The sequence below is a fragment of the Schistocerca cancellata genome, chromosome 9, assembly GCF_023864275.1.
Source record: "Schistocerca cancellata isolate TAMUIC-IGC-003103 chromosome 9, iqSchCanc2.1, whole genome shotgun sequence".
Taxonomy (NCBI): Eukaryota; Metazoa; Arthropoda; class Insecta; order Orthoptera; family Acrididae; genus Schistocerca; species Schistocerca cancellata.
Genome location: NC_064634.1, coordinates 502,418,790 through 502,437,252, shown reverse-complemented (window position 1 = coordinate 502,437,252; position 18,463 = coordinate 502,418,790). Strand labels below are relative to the sequence as shown.

Genomic DNA, 18,463 nt, shown 5'->3' with positions numbered 1-18,463 from the left:
TCTGTTTAGTAGCACTTTAGAGAATATCTTGTTTGTTACACCTAAGAGTGAGATCCCTTTGTAATTGTGTGGGTCTGTTTTGGACTGTTTCTTATGGAGCTCATGAATGAGGCTCATCTTACGTTCATCTGAGATTCTCCCCCTGCGGGTCCGGGGATTAGAATAGGCCCGAGGTATTCCTGCCTGTCGTAAGAGGCGACTAAAAGGAGTCCATCCCCCTCACGGGGGTAGTTAGCGCCTGCGTCCGGAGACGGACGGTTCCACGACCTATAATCGTGGTCTTTGAAGTTTTCACTTCTCGTCTCTTCCTTCCTTTTGTTGGTTCCTTTCTTTGCTCTTCTCCACCTCACTGTCTTCCTTACTCTTTCCCTTGACTTCTCCTTGCCTTCTCATTGCCTTTTTCTCCTTGCCTTCTCATTGCCTTTTTCTCCTTGCCTTCTCATTGCCTTTTTCTCCTTGCCTTCTCATTGCCTTTTTCTCCTTGCCTTCTCATTGCCTTCTTCTCCTTGCCTTCTCATTGCCTTCTTCTCCTTGCCTTCTCATTGCCTTCTTCTCCTTGCCTTCTCATTGCCTTCTTCTCCTTGCCTTCTCTGGTCTCCGCCTTGGCGTTTGAGACAGTCTGTCCTCTTTCTCTCTCTCTCTCTCTTCTTTTTCCTCCTCTTCCTTCCTCCCTGTGCGTGTCTGAAGGCCGACCCACTCGTTCGCACGCGTAGCCGGTGACGGGGTAACGCGTAAGTCCCCGCCCTGGGTAGACATGTAAGGCACGCGCGTACCCCCTGGTAAAGGCCAGGCCCGGGGAGGGGTGATTGCCTGAGCTGATACCTTCTGACCATGCCGATTGGTCCCTCCGTCTGTTTCTCGGGAGGTGTGACCTGAGGTGTAAACATTCACCTAAGGCGGGAGTGCCCTCTGAGAGGGTCCCCACAAGGAAGGAGCGCGCCATCGGAGACGCTGGCAATCATGGGGGATTCCTCCGCAATGGATTCTACTCCATCTGTCTCGACTTCGACCCAAAAACGGAAACGTGACCAGCCAACAGTGACAAAAGTACTACCGCCTGCCCCACAGTTCCTCGTAGTTTCTCGCACTGAGGACGGAAAGGATTTTTCCTCTGTCAACCCTTTTGTTATTCAGAAGGGCGTTGATGCCATAGCCGGATCTGTCAAATCTTGTACCAGGTTGCGTAACGGCACCTTATTACTAGAAACTGAGAGTGCCTTTCAGGCACAAAAACTGCTTCGGGCCACCCTCCTGTACACGTTCCCTGTCCGGGTGGAGGCCCACCGAACTTTGAATTCGTCTCGTGGTGTAGTCTACACTAGCTCCCTCGACGGATTGACTGACGAGGAGCTTCAATCTTTCCTCGCTGAGCAGGGCGTGACGGCTGTCCATCGGGTCATGAAAAAGGTCAACAACGACCTTGTACCGACCCGGACACTTTTCTTGACCTTCGATAGTGTTAAGCTGCCATCGCGCATCAAGGCAGGCTACGAGGTTATTTCTGTTCGCCCCTATGTCCCGACACCTACGCGCTGCTACCAGTGTCAGCGCTTCAATCACACTCGACAGTCTTGTCCCAATGCGGCTAAATGTGTCACTTGTGGCAGGGATGCCCATGAGGGTGACTGTCCACCTCCGTCTCCTCGTTGTGTGAACTGTCAGGGTGACCATGCCGCATCCTCCCGCGACTGTCCTGTCTATAAGGACGAACGTTGCATCCAAGAAATTCGGGTCAAAGAGAAAGTGTCCACCTCGGCTGCTCGCAAGCTATTGGCTAGTAGGAAGCCCACGCTGCTCCCAGCGGGGAAATGTAGTACTGTCCTCGCCTCTCCTCGGACTACCCGGGAGGTAGCAACCCAGACATGCGATCTGACCTTCAGCACCACGGTCGTCCGTTCGGCCAGTGCTAAGATCGCGCGGTCGACGTCTCCTCTTCCTCCCATCACACCACAGACACCAGCCACTTCCTCAGCTTCTGCTAAGTCGAAGACCCCGAAGTCAGATGCACGGTCCTTCAAGAAGGAACCATCCCGTGCAGACTTCCTCCGTCCCTCGACCTCCCAGCCTTCGACCGGTACTTCCACCAAACATCCTTCCAAAAAGGCGCATAGGAAGCACAGTTCTCCTTCTCCGCCACGGCGCATTTCTTCTCCTGCGCCACCCAGCGGTTGCCGCCCCAGGCCGTCATCCGTTTCGCCTGGCCGCACCGCCGGTAGCCGTATATCTGGCCGTTCACCGGCGGAGGAAGCTCCCCCTCCCGGCCATCCTCCCGAGATGGCCGATGACCCTGTAGACCCCATGGACGATGACTGTCCGCCTACTGATAGCGGCGGCAGTGCTCGCTCGAAGCCAGGCCCTAAGCGGCCTTCGAGGTGACCCCTTCTCTCCTCTTCCTTTTCTTACGATGGCACTTATTCACTGGAATATTCGCAGCATTCGCTCCAACCGAGAGGACTTGAAGTTGCTGCTCCGCTTGCATCGTCCGCTCGTCGTAGCCCTCCAGGAAACGAAGCTACGCCCATGCGATCACATTGCCTTGGCACACTACACCTCTGTGCGTTTTGACCTACCCCCTGTGGTAGGTATCCCAGCTCATGGAGGGGTTATGTTGCTGGTCCGGGATGATATTTACTACGATCCCATCACGTTGCACACCGGCCTGCAGGCAGTTGCCATCCGCATTACTCTCCCCACTTTTACGTTTTCCTTTTGTACCGTTTACACTCCATCGTCCTCTGCCGTTACCAGGGCAGACATGATGCAACTTATTGCTCAGCTACCTGCACCGTTTTTGTTAACTGGAGACTTCAATGCCCACCATCCCCTTTGGGGTTCTCCAGCCTCCTGCCCGAGGGGCTCCTTGTTCGCAGACCTTTTCAACCAGCTCAATCTTGTCTGCCTCAATACTGGCGCCCCTACTTTTCTTTCGGACACATCTCATACCTATTCCCATTTAGACCTCTCCATATGTACTCCCCAACTTGCACGCCGGTTTGAGTGGTATGCACTTGCTGATACATATTCGAGCGACCACTTCCCGTGTGTTATCCATCTCCTGCAGCATACCCCCTCTCCGTGCTCCTCTAGTTGGACCATCTCCAAGGCAGACTGGGGGCTCTTCTCTTCCAGGGCGACCTTTCAGGGTCAAACCTTCACAAGCTGCGATCGTCAGGTCGCACACCTCACGGAAGTCATTCTCGCTGCTGCTGAATATTCCATCCCTCACCCTACTTCTTCTCCACGTCGCGTACCGGTCCCCTGGTGGACCGCAGCATGTAGAGACGCTTTACGTGCTCGTCGACGTGCTTTACGCACCTTTAAACGCCACCCTACAGTGGCAAATTGTATTAATTATAAACGTTTACGTGCTCAGTGTCGTCATATTATTAAAGAAAGCAAGAAAGCCAGCTGGGCTGCTTTCACAAGCACCTTCAACAGTTTTACTCCTTCTTCTGTTGTTTGGGGTAGCCTGCGCCGGCTATCTGGCACTAAGGTCCACTCCCCAGTTTCTGGCTTGAAGGTCGCGAATGAAGTCCTTGTGGCCCCTGAGGCTGTCTCCAATGCCTTCGGCCGCTTTTTCGCCGAGGTTTCGAGCTCCGCTCATTACCACCCTGCCTTCCTCCCCCGCAAACAGGCAGAGGAGGCTAGGCCACCTGACTTTTGCTCCTCGAATTGTGAAAGTTATAATGCCCCATTCACCATGTGGGAACTCGAAAACGCACTTGGCCGATCACGGTCCTCCGCTCCAGGGCCTGATTCTATTCATATTCAGATGCTGAAAACCTTTCTCCTGCGGGTAAAGGTTTTCTTCTTCATACATACAATCGCATCTGGATTGAGGGACATGTTCCCGCATGCTGGCGCGAGTCTATTGTTGTCCCGATTCCTAAGCCGGGGAAGGACAAGCACTTGCCTTCCAGTTATCGACCTATCTCACTTACCAGCTGTGTCTGTAAAGTGATGGAGCGAATGGTTAACTCTCGATTGGTTTGGCTGCTCGAATCTCGAAGCCTACTTACCAATGTACAATGTGGATTTCGTAGGCGCCGCTCTGCTGTTGACCATCTGGTTACCTTGTCGACCTTCATTATGAATAACTTCTTGCGGAAGCGCCCGACCGCGGCTGTGTTCTTTGATTTGGAGAAGGCTTAAGACACCTGTTGGAGGGCGGGCATTCTCCGCACCATGCATACATGGGGCCTTCGCGGTCGCCTCCCTCTTTTTATTCGTTCCTTTTTAATGGATCGACAGTTCAGGGTACGTGTGGGTTCTGTCCTGTCCGACACCTTTCGCCAGGAGAATGGGGTGCCACAGGGCTCAGTTTTGAGCGTCGCTCTGTTCGCCATCGCAATCAATCCAATAATGGATTGCCTCCCAGCTGATGTATCAGGCTCACTTTTTGTGGACGATTTTACCATCTATTGCAGCGCGCAGCGTACACGTGTCCTGGAGCGCTGTCTTCAGCGTTCTCTTGACCGTCTTTACTCCTGGAGTGTCGCCAATGGCTTCCGTTTTTCTGCCGAGAAGACGGTCTGTATTAACTTCTGGCGCTACAAAGAGTTTCTCCCACCGTCCTTACGACTTGGTCCCGTTGCTCTCCCAATCGTGGAGACCACCAAATTTTTAGGCCTTACCTTTGACAGGAAACTTAGCTGGTCTCCACATGTGTCATATTTGGCCGCCCGTTGTACCCGTTCTTTAAATGTCCTCCGTGTTCTCAGTGGTATGTCGTGGGGAGCGGATCGAACCGTCCTACTTCGTCTATATCGGTCGATCGTCCGCTCCAAGCTGGATTATGGGAGCTTCGTATACTCCTCTGCACGGCCATCCATCTTACGCCGCCTCAACTCCATCCAACATCGGGGTTTACGACTTGCGATCGGAGCATTTTATACCAGTCCCGTAGAGAGTCTTCATGCTGACGCTGGCGAATTGCCACTCACTTACCGGCGCGATATACTGCTTTGTCGGTATGCCTGTCGGCTACTGTCAATGCCCGACCATCCGTCTTATCGTTCCTTTTTTGACGACTCTCTTGACCTTCAATACGGGTTGTATGTCTCTGCCCTGCTACCCCCTGGAGTTCGCTTTCGTCGCCTCCTTCAACACCTTAATTTTTCACTCCCTGCAACCTTTCGAGTGGGCGAGAGCCGCACGCCACCTTGGCTCCAGGCTCAGGTCCGCGTTCACCTTGACCTCAGCTCGCTGCCAAAAGAGGTCACCCCCGGTTCGGTCTACCACTCCCGTTTTTTGGAACTTCGTTCGAAGTTCATCAACATGACTTTCATTTATACAGATGGCTCTAAGACCAATGACGGGGTCGGGTGTTCCTTTATTGTCAGGGCACAAAGTTTCAAATACCGGCTCCATGACCATTGTTCGGTCTTCACAGCTGAGCTCTTTGCCCTCTACCAGGCTGTTCTTTACATCTGCCGCCACCGACATTCTGCTTATGTCATCTGCTCAGATTCTCTGAGCGCCATCCAGAGCCTCAGTGATCCGTACCCGGTTCACCCTTTCGTACACCGGATCCAACGCTCTCTTCAGCGGCTGGTGGACGTCGGTCCGCCGGTTAGCTTTATGTGGGTTCCTGGCCATGTCGGTATCCCTGGGAACGAAGCTGCAGATGCCGCGGCCAAGGCTGCGGTCCTCCAGCCTCGGACAGCTTCTTGTTGTGTCCCTTCGTCCGATCTTAGCAGGGTCATTTGTCGGCGCGTTGTGTCGCTGTGGCATGCCGATTGGGCTGCACTTACCGACAACAAGCTTCGGGCCTTAAAACCTCTTCCCGTGGCTTGGACGTCCTCCTCACGCCCTTCTCGGCGGGAGGAGGTCGTTTTAGCAAGGTTACGAATTGGACACTGCCGGTTCAGCCATCGCCATCTGCTGACGGCTGCGCCTGCGCCGTTCTGCCCATGTGGGCACTTGCTGACGGTTAGACACATTTTAATGTCCTGTCCAGATCTTAACCAACTGCGCCTCGATCTTAAACTGCCTAATACTTTCGATGCAATTTTAGCGGATGACCCACGAGCAGCTGCTCGTGTTCTTTGTTTTATCAGTTTGACGAACCTCGCTAAGGACATTTGATGATGTTGTTTTTTAATCCTATGCCTGTCAGTCTCTTTTATCGTGTTTTCCCTTTTAGTTGTTGTTGTCAACTTGTGCCTCGCGGTGCATTCTTAGAGTAGTCAGGGTGCTAATGACCATTGAAGTTGTGCGCCCTAAAACCACAAAAAAAAAATCTGAGATTCTTTCATTTATCCAGATTTCTTCCAAAATGTTTCACTGAATGTCTGTGGCATTTATCAACATTTTTTTCCAAATGTTCAGCTGTGATTGGGTTTTCTCCCACTGCCTTATAGTTTTTGAGATTTAAAATGAATGACTGTAGTTGCTTTGTGGTGGGTGGTTCAGAGTTAGGGTTAATTGTTGTTGAGGTCTTAAAGTCTATTCTTTTTATGGATTCTACACAGTTTATGAGGTTTCTGAAATATTCTGCCAGTATTTTGCAATTATCTTAATTGTGGGCAATATTTCAATTTGTGTCATGGAGTTGTAGGGTCAGTAGGTTGTACTTGGTTGGGTGGTTTCTTTTTAAGTCTTTTAACAGTTCCTTTCATTCTTTTAGATTAAGTCTTCATTGATATGAAAGATGAGTTGGTCTTCTTGGGCTTTATTAGTCTTTTGAGATTTTTGCTTGCTAATTTTCTTACGCTTAATAAGCTTTGACTGTTTTCTTCTTAGTTCAAGGAATCACTCTCTTCTGTCCACCAGATGTGTGTATTGGCTTTGGTTGTGGAAGCTAATTGTTCATCTTTAGTTATTAGACTTTCATTTATCTGAGGTCAGTTTGGGGGTTTTGCCACGTGTTTGGTTGTGAGGGGAAATTCCTTGAAGATTACCACCATTTCTGGATCACTTCTTCTGTTTTTGGGATTGTTAATCCGGTTTTTTTTTCTTTTTGGGATGGTTTTGAGTGTTATTTTTATTGGTTTGTTTAGGCAACACACACACACACACACACACACACACACACACACACACACACACACACACACACACACACACACACAACTCGCGTACACATGACGACAGTGTCTGGCTGCCATGGCCAGGGCAAGTAAACAAATGAGAACACACCATTGTGTTACTATGAAACAGCAAAGCTCCTAATGTAATTTGCTTACTGTTTCATATGACCTGTACTTGTGAGCCATTTCTAAAAGAGTTGATCAATATGGCATAAATTGCTGGTAAGATATGGTTCTTTGTGACGTGTTGGGGATAAAGCATCTCTGAAAATTTCGAGATTGGTCATGGATGCACTGGCAGGCACTGATGATTCATTTCGGTAGTGTTTGTATGTCATTAAGGGCCTTTGATACAACATAGATTTCAGATGTCTCCACAACCAACAATCCAAGAGATTAAGATAGGAGGGAACTGTTATAACGTCAAGTTTAACACATATATTTCAGAACGACACAACACGTATAAGTTACAGAGTAAGTTGACAAGCAAGACATGTGTACACGTTAGCATTCGAATGAGCACTGAGTCCCAATCTAGCGGCCCCTGCTCGGCTGGCCGGTTAGGTGGCGCAGCTGCTGCATGGCTGGCAGACAGCGCCGCACGTAGAGGATGCGCGTAATTGCACGGCGGCGCTTTGAATGATCGGCAAGTCGCAACACTTTTTCCCCCTTTGAAATTGTTGCACTGGTCCTGATGGAGGTGTCCTGGAGATGGCTAACGTCCATAGGCGTTGTTTGACTCGCCGTAAAGTCTCGAGGAGGAGGCTTCCCATACGGACGGAAGTGTCCTCGATGATAACGGGTCGAGATGACAGGAGACGTTGGGGTCAAATCTGCTGGGGCCCCATGCACCAATCTGCCCGTTGCGGAAGTCCAGTTGATATAACAGGAGACATGGGCGATGTGTCGGCATGCGTTGAAGGAGGAGGCGAGTAGATTGGCTCGGACAGAGGATGGTCATCCGGTTCCTGCATGGGCATGTCTCCTGGTGGGGTCCGTTCTTGTGCTGGCATCGCGATGACGGTGAGAGGGCTGCATTGTGAGTACTGGGAGATGCCAAGATCCCGAGCGTCAGGTAGAACCGAAGGTGGTGTAGCGGCATTCGGAACAGGCGTTGCTGGCACATGAGGCCGAAGCTGGTCCGAATGATGCACTGCAACACCCGTGTCTGTTTGGATTTCATACAGGCGTCGGCCACGGTTTCGTAAGGTGTCGTGAGATGGAAGGCCGCAGAAGATGAAGTAGCATGTGGGGCTGTCAGCCATGTAAGAGCTCAGCCTGGCTGTGGTCGCCCGTGGGGGTGAAATGGTAAGACGCCAGAAACTGGAGAAGCGCATCATCATCAGCAGCAGAAGAAGTCAGAAGTTTCCGCATCTGAGCCTTAAATGTGCGGACCAGTCATTCAGCCTCACCGTTTGATTGTGGATGGAATGGCGGGACCGTAACATGCATAACGCCATGACGGGCACAAAAATCCGCAAATTCGGAAGAGGCAAATTGCGGGCCATTATCAGTAATAAGAATAGAGGGGAGGCCTTCCAAAGAAAAAATGCGGGCCAGAGCACTGGTGGTTGCCGTGGTGGTAGGCGACATGCAACGGACAATGAAGGGAAAGTTAGAGTAGGCATCAATTACGAGGAGCCAATAAGTACCTAAAAAGGGTCCGGCAAAGTCAGCATGAATGCGCTCCCAGGGCGTCTCAGGCGAAGGCCACGGTGACAAAGATGACTTGGGGCAGCGGCCTGTGACGCACAAGCGCCGCAGGCAGCGACCATGTGTGCTATTTCAAAGTCGATGCCAGGCCAGTACACATGACGGCATGCCAGAGATTTTGTGCGAGACACACCCCAGTGCCCTTGGTGAAGGAGGAGCAAGACCGAAGCCCGCAAAGACGCAGGTACCACAACACGCGGCGAAGCATTGTCAGTGGAAAGGAGGATAACACCATCCCTAGCCGTGAAGCGGTAGCACAAAGCGTAGTAGTTCCGCAATGGATCAGAAGTCTTAGCGGACGGGCGATCTGGCCAACCCTTCTGAATACAGGGTAAAACCCGGGAGAGGGTAGGGTCAGAACCCGTAACAGCTACCAGCCTGTCCCCAGTGATGGGGAACCCGTCCACAACCCGCTGCTCGGCAACACCCAGGTGGAAACACAAAAGTTTGTCCCTGTCGAATGCCAGATCAGGACCCATGGGAAGGCCAGACAGTGCATCAGCATTTGCATGTTGAGCCGTTGGCCGGAAATGAATCTCATAATTGAAACGAGACAAGTAAAGAGCCCAATGCTGGAGGCGGTGTGCAGCCTTGTCGGGAAGTGACGTTGATGGATGAAACAAGGAAACAAGTGGTTTGTGATCCGTAACAAGATGAAATTTTGAGCCATATAGAAAAACACCAAACATATGAAGAGCATAAATAATGGCCAAAGCTTCTTTTTCAATTTGAGAATACTTTTGTTGGGCATAAGCAATGGGTTGGAGGCATAAGCAATGGGTTGTTCCGAACCGTCAGAAAAATGGTGCGCAAGGACTGCACCGACCCCATATTGAGAGGCGTCTATGGCAAGAACACGATGTTGGCCAGGTCGATAAGTAGCCAGGCACGGGGCCTGTTTCAGCATAGTCTTCAATCTCTGGAAAGCCGCATCGCATGACGCGGACCAGTGAAAAGGCATGTTTTTATGCAACAGGCGATGCAACGGCTGAGCCACCGAAGCCGCAGACGGTAAAAACTTATGATAGTATGCTATTTTCCCCAAGAAGGCCTGCAGTTCCTTAACAGATGTAGGGCGAGGAAGGGCATCGATTGCAGCGACAGTTTGCTGAAGCAGACGAATACCATACCGAGAGAGTTGAAACCCCAAGTATGTGATAGATGCCTGAAAAAATTGTGATTTCTGAAGATTACACTTAAGACCGGCAGTCTGTAGGACATGAAAAAATGTGCGGAGATGTTCTTCAGGGGTGGAGCCAGTGACAACAATGTCGTCCATGTAATTGATACACCCAGGGACAGGGAGCAATAATTGTTCCAAGAATCGCTGAAAGAGAGCAGGGGCGCTAGCAACCCCGAATGGCAAGCGTTGGCATTGATAGAGGCCGAAAGGCGTGTCAAGGACCAGGAACTGCCGGGAAGCAGCGTCGAGAGGAAGTTCATGATAAGCTTCTGACAGGTCAATTTTAGAAAAATTCTGGCCTCCAGCAAGTTTAGTGAACAGTTCTTCAGGACAGGGCATAGGGTAAGTGTCGATGAGGCATTGAGCATTTACAGTGGCTTTGAAATCGCCACAGAGACGAATATCACCATTTGGCTTAGCAACAACAATGACAGGAGAGGACTACTCACTGGAAGTGACAGGAAGCAAGACCCCTGAAGTAGTGAGACGATCCAGCTCCTATTTTACCTGATCATGAAGGGCCACAGGAATGGGCCGAGCCCGAAAAAACTTAGGCCGAGCTGTGGGTTTGAGCGTGATATGAGCTTCAAAGTCATTTGCACGGCCTAACCCAGGAGAAAAAAGGGACGAAAAGGTCGTCGACAAGGAATCCAGTTGAGCATAAGGAATAGCATCAGAGACAATATTGACAGAGTCATCTATGGAGAACCCAAAAACGCGAAAGGCATCGAAACCAAAAAGATTTTCTGTGTTACTCTGGTCGACCACAAATATGGGGACAGTGCGAACGACGGATTTGTAAGATACCTCAGCATTAAACTGTCCCAAGAGAGAAATCTTCTGTTTATTGTACGTCCGTAATTGCCGAGTGACAGGAGACAGGAGTGGAGAACCCAACTGAAGATACGTCTGAGAATTAATTATAGTGGCAGCAGAACCGGTATCTATCTGCATGCGAACATCTCGACCAAGGATTTGGACAGTGAGGAATAACTTCCCTGAAAGGGAAGAAGTGCAATTGACAGCCAACACAGAATCAGAATCAGCTTCATGTTCATGAACATCATGTATGCGGTCGGATTTGCAAACGGAAGACACATGACCTTTCTTTTTGCAATGTGACACACAGCCCAACGTTGGGGACAATCCTCGCGTGAATGTTTCGTAAAACACCGCAGACATGAAGGAAGTTGCCGGGGGTTTTGCTGCAGTTTCTTAGCGGGTTGTTTATGGTTAGGCCGAGGCTGCACGTGGGAGCGCACTCCGGCCACGTCGGCTGGTGGGGACGCGCCGCACGCGTCGTCAACAGCCCACAGAGGTTGTATTTCCCAGACATCCCCCCACGCCTCTATTTGCGCCCCAGCAGCGCGAGAAATTTCAAAAGACTGCGCAATGGAGAGAACTTCATCTAGAGTCGGATTTGCCAACTGAAGGGCACGTTGCCGAACTTCTTTGTCGGGCGCCGACTGGATAATAGCATCCCGTACCATGGAATCGGCATAGGATTCTTTGTGAATGTCAGTAACAAATTGACACTTTCGACTGAGGCCGTGAAGTTCAGCAGCCCAAGCGCGATAGGATTGATGTGGCTGTTTTTGATAACGATAAAAGGCAACACAAGGGGCTACCACATGCGTTTGCTTTTGAAAATAGACAGACAGAAGCGAGCACATTTCAGAAAGGACAGAGATGCAGGATCCTTCAAAGGAGCCAATTGCGACAACAACCGATACATTTGAGGTGAAATCCAGGAAAGGAACAGAGACTTACATGGTTGTTCGTCCGTGACATGAAATGCCAAGAAGTGCTGTCGAAGACGTTTTTCATAATCAGACCAGTCTTCCGCCGTCTCGTCATGAGGAGGAAAAGGAGGTATAGCCAATGACGAGAAACGCCCCGCATTTGACGCCGCGACGAAATCGCGAATCACCGCTGTTAGAAGCATTTGATGTTCAAGGAGATTTTGCAATAGTTGCTCGACAGTAGCCATGGAAACCTGTGGGGCAACGGTGAAAAGGAAAAATCCCATCCTCGTCGCCAATTGTTATAACGTCAAGTTTAACACACATATTTCAGAACAACACAACACGTATAAGTCAGAGAGTAAGTTGACAAGCAAGTCATGTGTACATGTTAGCATTCGAATGAGCACTGAGTCCCAGTCTAGCGGCTGCTGCTCGGCTGGCCGCTTAGGTGGCGCAGCTGCTGCATCGTTGGCAGACAGCAGCGCACGTAGAGGACACACGTAATTGCACGGCGGCGCTTTGAATGAATGAACGGCAAGTCACAACAGGAACTAGCTAGCCAATGTGCTGGACCTCTCCGACCAATGCATTGCCCATTAAATGTATGTGTGAGAGTTTGTCAGACATTTAAGAGAAAATTGACTGATGCTCCTTCACACTTGAACCACATCTCCAGTAACAACACTAACAGATGTTGACTGCTTGCTGTATCCAGCAGGTGTTGCACTTGACAGAGGAATATGTCCTCATTTTTTTAGTGCCTTCTATGCGTGGTTCAAAATAATAACGAGCTTGCAGTAGAAGAGATGTGTTTTATAGTACCGAAGATGAACAACTGCTCATAGCTATTAAGGTATGCATTTTAGTGCCCATGTTTACTGGAAATTTTTGTCTTGTGTTGGTTTATACCAGCAACTCTCAAAATATGGAATACTTTTTTAAACAATAGAACACAACATGTGAACAGAATGCTTCTATGAGCCTAATAACAAATGCATAAGCTAAATCTAAAACATTGAATGGTTCACTTTTCACAAGATGATGTTGGCATACATTATGTATCTGGGTTATAACTTTGGTGATAACATAACTGTTGCACTTGAATGGTGCCATTGTGTTGTAGTCATATCAAAGAACACCAGCAGTAAGTTGAATAAATGTTCTATAAAACACATCATGCGAATGTTTGTGAAACAGTCATGCAACTGGGAGTTCTCAAACATGCCTAGACACAGTTTAATAGCGGTACTGACAATTGTAATAGTGAAGAAAATTGTGACATACAGTCACATTGTGGAAGTTAGCTTTTTAGTAGACAGACTCTCGATAACTACTGTAAATTTTGATATGTATCCTCTGCTCTTTGTATTGTGTATGACAATGGTGTGTGAATTTGTGTCTTATGATTACAGGCCAGTCAGGGTATTCAGCGTACAAGTACATCCCGTACGGTCCAATTGAGGAGGTGCTGCCGTACTTGTCGAGAAGAGCTCAAGAAAATAAGGGTGTTCTAAAAAAAATCAAGAAGGAAAAGAAGCTGCTATTGCAGGAGCTCGGTCGTCGTATTGTGAGAGGAAAGATCTTCTACAAGCCTCAGGGACATTATCTTCCTGTCTGAACTGCCTTAATTTTGCATCGAGACTTCCGTCGCTGTAGAGTTTTGGCTGAAGCATCTTCATCTTAGAGAGAGATTCTTCCGAGCTGCTCCTTTCTTATTTTCTCTGGTTTCTGCCCTGCAGAATTCCTCAGCAGATGATGTGTACCAGATGTAAACTTTATTTCAGCTGGAACTTAATGGTGCAGTTAAGACTTTGAAATACTGTGGGTAGTAGACAACAATATTCTCTTCCTCTCAGCAGTGCTGAGATTGGTTTCAGAAAGTTGGTGTGACAGCCCACTGCACTGGCTAATTTACTGGATTTTTTTAGACAAAATGTGAAGACTGTTTTGAAAGTGTGACTTCTTCATGCAGACACTGGAGAAAGAAAATGTTTTTAAAGTGCTTTTTCAGACTGGATGTGCTCATTTGTTTTTGGTAGCAAGTGTGTGTGTGTGTGTGTGTGTGTGTGTGTGTGTGTGTGTGTGTGTGTGTGTGTGTAATTAGCCTGTTGCTTGAACATTGTTGTTATGATGTAAATATATACATATTTAGTTGTCCACACTGTAGTAAATGTAAATATAAATTAATGTGAACATTTTATCTGTAGTTTATATATGTTTGTGTGTGTGTTTATTTTTCTTTTATCATGTAACTGTAGGCATTAAAAAACTACACAGAATGCTTGTCTATATTTCACACATTATTTAAAGATTCCTCCTTACCGAACTCGAAATTTGTGTTCTTGAGGGTGAGTGTAGTGATTTGTTTGTGGTTAATTTATTGTTCAGCTTTAAATTTTGTCATGTTATGAAATTTCTGTGTGTTTGGAGTATGATATTTGCTGGTGATAAGACCTTAGTATCCAACAGCTCTGTGTGTGCCTGGAAATCCTTTGTTTCTGACCTGGTTTAAATGTGAGAGGTTAGTAGAATTGCAACTTCCATATTAGTAATCTGAGTATCAGTACTGTTGTGAAGAGTCTTTTTTATGAAATTCAGCTTTGAAGCAGTATCTCATTAATGAATAAAAACTGTAAATGAGACCTGTGGGCTAAAGGAGCTTACATAAGATGTACAACAATGCTACCGAAAATGCCTGCTGGCATTAGACAATAAGCACATAAATTTTATAGCTGTAAACATTGTTCTGCTTCTGGACAAAGATGTACTAAAGGAAAAATGATTTTATCACTTCAGAGGAGCACATAATAAATTTTGCAAGTTGCTGTTACTTGGAAATGGAATGCAGATGAACAAGTGCTTTCTTATCCGTGACATTGTGTGAAAGTTCTTTGTTCGTGATTGTCAGGAAATAGTTTTAGATTTCCCTTTAGAAATTATTTTAGTCTTTAACTACTATTTGTATGTTGTTAAAGTATTAAATATATTTCTTGGGAAGTAAAAAGTTCCTCGGCTAGCAGATTTGGCAGAGATGGCAGTCTGCATATCAGTTACTTAATTTCCACGTATCGAGTGTGCTTCTGCGTACGAGTGAAACTGAATAAAGTATGTCTTGTGGGAAGATTGTATTACTTGGGAATCAGTATTTGCTAAGTGTTAAGTAACAGGGACTTAAGAAATATTTTTGTTTATTACTACAGTTCAACTGCAAAATTGTTTTCTGATTTATGTAGAATCTAATTTTTGTAAATAAAGCTCAGTTAAAACTTTTGTAATCAATTTATTATTTAACAGAGATCTGTAAAATAAAATAGACATGCCCATTAAAAGATGTAATAAATAAGTTTTCACAGTAGCCATAGTGACTATTCTTGCCAAAACTGAGACACGGAAATGAAGGATAATTGAAGCCTGATAATGCTGTGACTTCTAAATGTACACTGGCAATTTAAACACACCATAGAAAAGACAATGCATGGATTATTCAGCTTCTAGGTAAATAAGTTTGCTTTTTTTCTTTTCCAAGAGAGAGTTAGTTAGATAGATAGATAGAGAGAGAGAGAGAGAGAGAGAGAGAGAGAGAGAAAGCAAGCTCAGAAAACATCTACTATTGAAACAAAAGTTTGCTTCAGTTCAGTTGTTTGGCTATTCTATTGATCACATTTGTGATCTTTCATCAGGATGTGATACACATTGCAGTGAACATACTATGCAGAACAATTTTTCACTCTCCAGCAGCCTGTGCACTAGTTTCACATTTCCTGGCAGATTAAAACTGTGTGCCAGACAGGTACGTAAAATCGGTACCTTTGCCTTCTGCTGGAAAATACTCTACTGACTTAGCTGTCAGAGCATGACCCCCAATATATCCTCACAGCCTTAATTCCACCAGTGCCTCTCCCTCTCCCTCTCTCCCTCCCTCCCTCCCTCCCTCCAACCTTTCAGGCTTCACTGTGAGTTTTTTTATGTCCATCCTTGCGACTGACAATTTGTAGGAGTTTGACTATTCAGACTGTTGCAGAGACAACATCGCTTTTGCAATATTCTATGGAAGCCAGTTCGTATATGTTGGCCGCTGACAGGAATGTGTATACGATTGGAGCTCAACCTTTGAGCGTTAGTTCGGGCCTGAAGATAGTGTATTGAGTAACCAAAAGTTATTGCAATATAATAAAATAACATCAAAATGATGACTGCACATGTTTCATTTTATTATGTTCATTGTGAGCTGTCTCTTTGTAGAGCTTAGCACGTGCTCATGGAAGACAAAGGATTCAGGTTCGAGTCCAAGCCCAGCCTACAGTTTTAATCTGTCAAAAAGTTTCAAAATAATTTCTGCACAACACAAAAGCTTTGATAGAACCTAAGTGTATTGTGAGGATTTTGTTAGTATGCCTGGTTTATAAAACCATTTTCAGAGGAGAACTTGTCAATGGCTTCTGTGTTCGATTTTCCATATAAAGCCTTTTACAGAAGCTAAATGTGATATCTTAAGAGCAGTTCAGGAAAGGTTAAATGATGACACATATTCTGTTGATACATTCCATGACACTGCCAAGGTCTTTAGATCATGTGGAGCATAAAATTATACTGCTTATTGGCTTCTGTCTCGGGTTCTTCAGCCGACGTTCATCTAATGATTTTTCTGATGTTTCGCCAGTACGAGTGGCTGGCATTGTCAAAGCTTCACCCACCATTGCCGATGGTGAACTGGAGCCGAGCTCGCGGCTGCAGAATATATGTACCTGGTGCGCCAACGTCTGAGGGCTTCTCCGCGGTCATTTCCGGTGCGGTTCTCCTCTTGCTACCTGTGACAGTCGTTCACTGCAGTATGGGAAGCCAGGATCCGTTTACCTTAAGGCTTTCCTCTTTCTTGTTGAAACTGTTTGCTTGTTTTTGTATTTCTACAGCTTCTCTGAACAAGCGCGTGTGATAGTGCTTCTCTACAGCCAGAACGTCCGTGTTGGCGAATTTTATTATGTGGTTGGTCTCATTCAGTGCGTGCTCTGCCACGGCTGATTTCTTCACCTGCCCCAACCTGCAGTGTCGCTTATGCTCTTTGATCCTGGTGTTAATTGATCGTCCAGTCATTCCGACATAAACGTTTCCACATGTGCATGGTATAAGGTATATTCCCGACATTGCAAGTGGGTCTCTTTACTCCTTCGCCGATCTAAGGCACTCTTTGATCTTCCTTGTCAGTTTGAAAATCGTCTTTACGCCATGTTTGCGCAATATACGGCCGATTCTGTCCGTCACTCTGAGAATGTATGGCAGAAAGGCCGTACCCGACATTTCTTTTCTGGTTCCTTACTTCGCTGAGTGTTTGGCTCTGTTACACTTCTAACGTAATTTGTGGAGTACCCATTGCTCCTCAGAACAGTTTCCAGGTGTTGCATTTCTCATTTGAGGTGTTGCGGCTCTCATATTGGTCCTGCTCTTGTTACGAACGTACTAATAATGCCTCTTTTCTGGCTCGGGTGGTGGTTTGACAGTTTGTGCAGGACAAGAAACTGCCATTTCTAGATTTACTGGTCACAAGGGACAGCGAAAACCTGGGACACAGCATGTATCGAAAACTGACACACATAGACCGATACCCGCACAAACTGTCAAACCACCACCCGAGCCAGAAAAGAGGCACGATTAGTACGCTCGTAACGAGAGCAGGACGAATATGTGAGCCGCAACACCTAAAACGAGAAATGCAACACCTGGAAACTGTTCTGAGGAGCAATGGGTATTCCACAAATTATATTAGAAGTGTAACAGAGCCAAACACTCAGCGAAGTAAGGAACCAGAAAAAGAAATGTCGTGTACGGCCTTTCTGCCATACATTCCCGGAGTGACGGACAGAATCGGCCGTATATTGCGCAAACATGGCATAAAGACGATTTTCAAACCGACGAGGAAGATCAAAGAGTGCCTTAGATTGGCGAAGGAGTAAAGAGACCCACTTGCAATGTCGGGAATATACCGTATACCATGCACATGCTGAAAAGTTTGTCAGAATGACTGGATGACCAATTACCACCAGGATCAAAGTGCATAAGCGACACTGCAGGTTGGGGCAGGTGGAGAAATCGGCTGTGGCAGAGCACGCACTGAATGAGACCGACCACATAATAAAATTCGCTAACACGGAAGTTCTGGCTGTAGAGAAGCACTATCATACGCGCTTGCTCAGAGAAGCTGTAGAAATACTAAAACACACGAACAGTTTCAACAAGAAAGAGGAAAGCCTTAAGGTAAACAGATCCTGGCTTCCCGTACTGCAGCAAATGACCGTCGCAGGTAGCAAGAGGAGAACCGCACCAGAAATGACCGCGGAGAAGACCTTGGACGTTGGCGCGCCAGGTACATATAGTCTGCGGCCGCGAGCTCGGCTCCAGTTCACCACCAGCAATGGAGGGTGAAGCTTTGACAATGCCAGCCACTCTTGCTGGCGAAACGTCAGAAAAATCATTAGATGAATTTCGGCCGAGAACCCGAGACAGAAGCCAATAGGTAGTTTGTCAACAAGTGGCCACGAAAGCCTTAACAGTTTTGCATAAAATTATACTTAACCTTTCAAAAATTCATACTATTTGCAAAAAAAATAAGACTGATCTGCTGGTACCAAAAGTTAACTTTAATGACTACACACTAAATTAAACGTTGTATATGAAATTCCATGAAGTCCAGTTGGATAACAAGATAAAACAGTAGATACACAGATAATGTAATCTGGAAACTCAAGATCAGTATGTTTTGCAGAGAGATGGATCTATTATCTGTTGTTTTGAAGACA

The 18,463-nt window shown here is 47.0% G+C and overlaps 1 protein-coding gene and 1 long non-coding RNA gene across 3 annotated transcripts in view; one reads left to right on the top strand and one right to left on the bottom strand.

Moving 5' to 3' along the window:
* Positions 1-14,947, top strand: part of LOC126101115 (proline dehydrogenase 1, mitochondrial-like) — a 290,120-nt gene extending 275,173 nt beyond the window's left edge. For both annotated transcript variants that reach the window (XM_049911797.1, XM_049911798.1), the window contains one exon: positions 13,085-14,947. In XM_049911797.1, the coding sequence (XP_049767754.1) occupies positions 13,085-13,290 (206 nt within the window). In that variant the 3' untranslated portion in view covers positions 13,291-14,947. The remainder of the gene's footprint in view (positions 1-13,084) is intronic.
* LOC126101120 (uncharacterized) overlaps positions 1-18,463 on the bottom strand; it is a 123,440-nt gene that overhangs the window by 51,205 nt on the left and 53,772 nt on the right. The gene's annotated exons all lie outside the window — the stretch shown is intronic.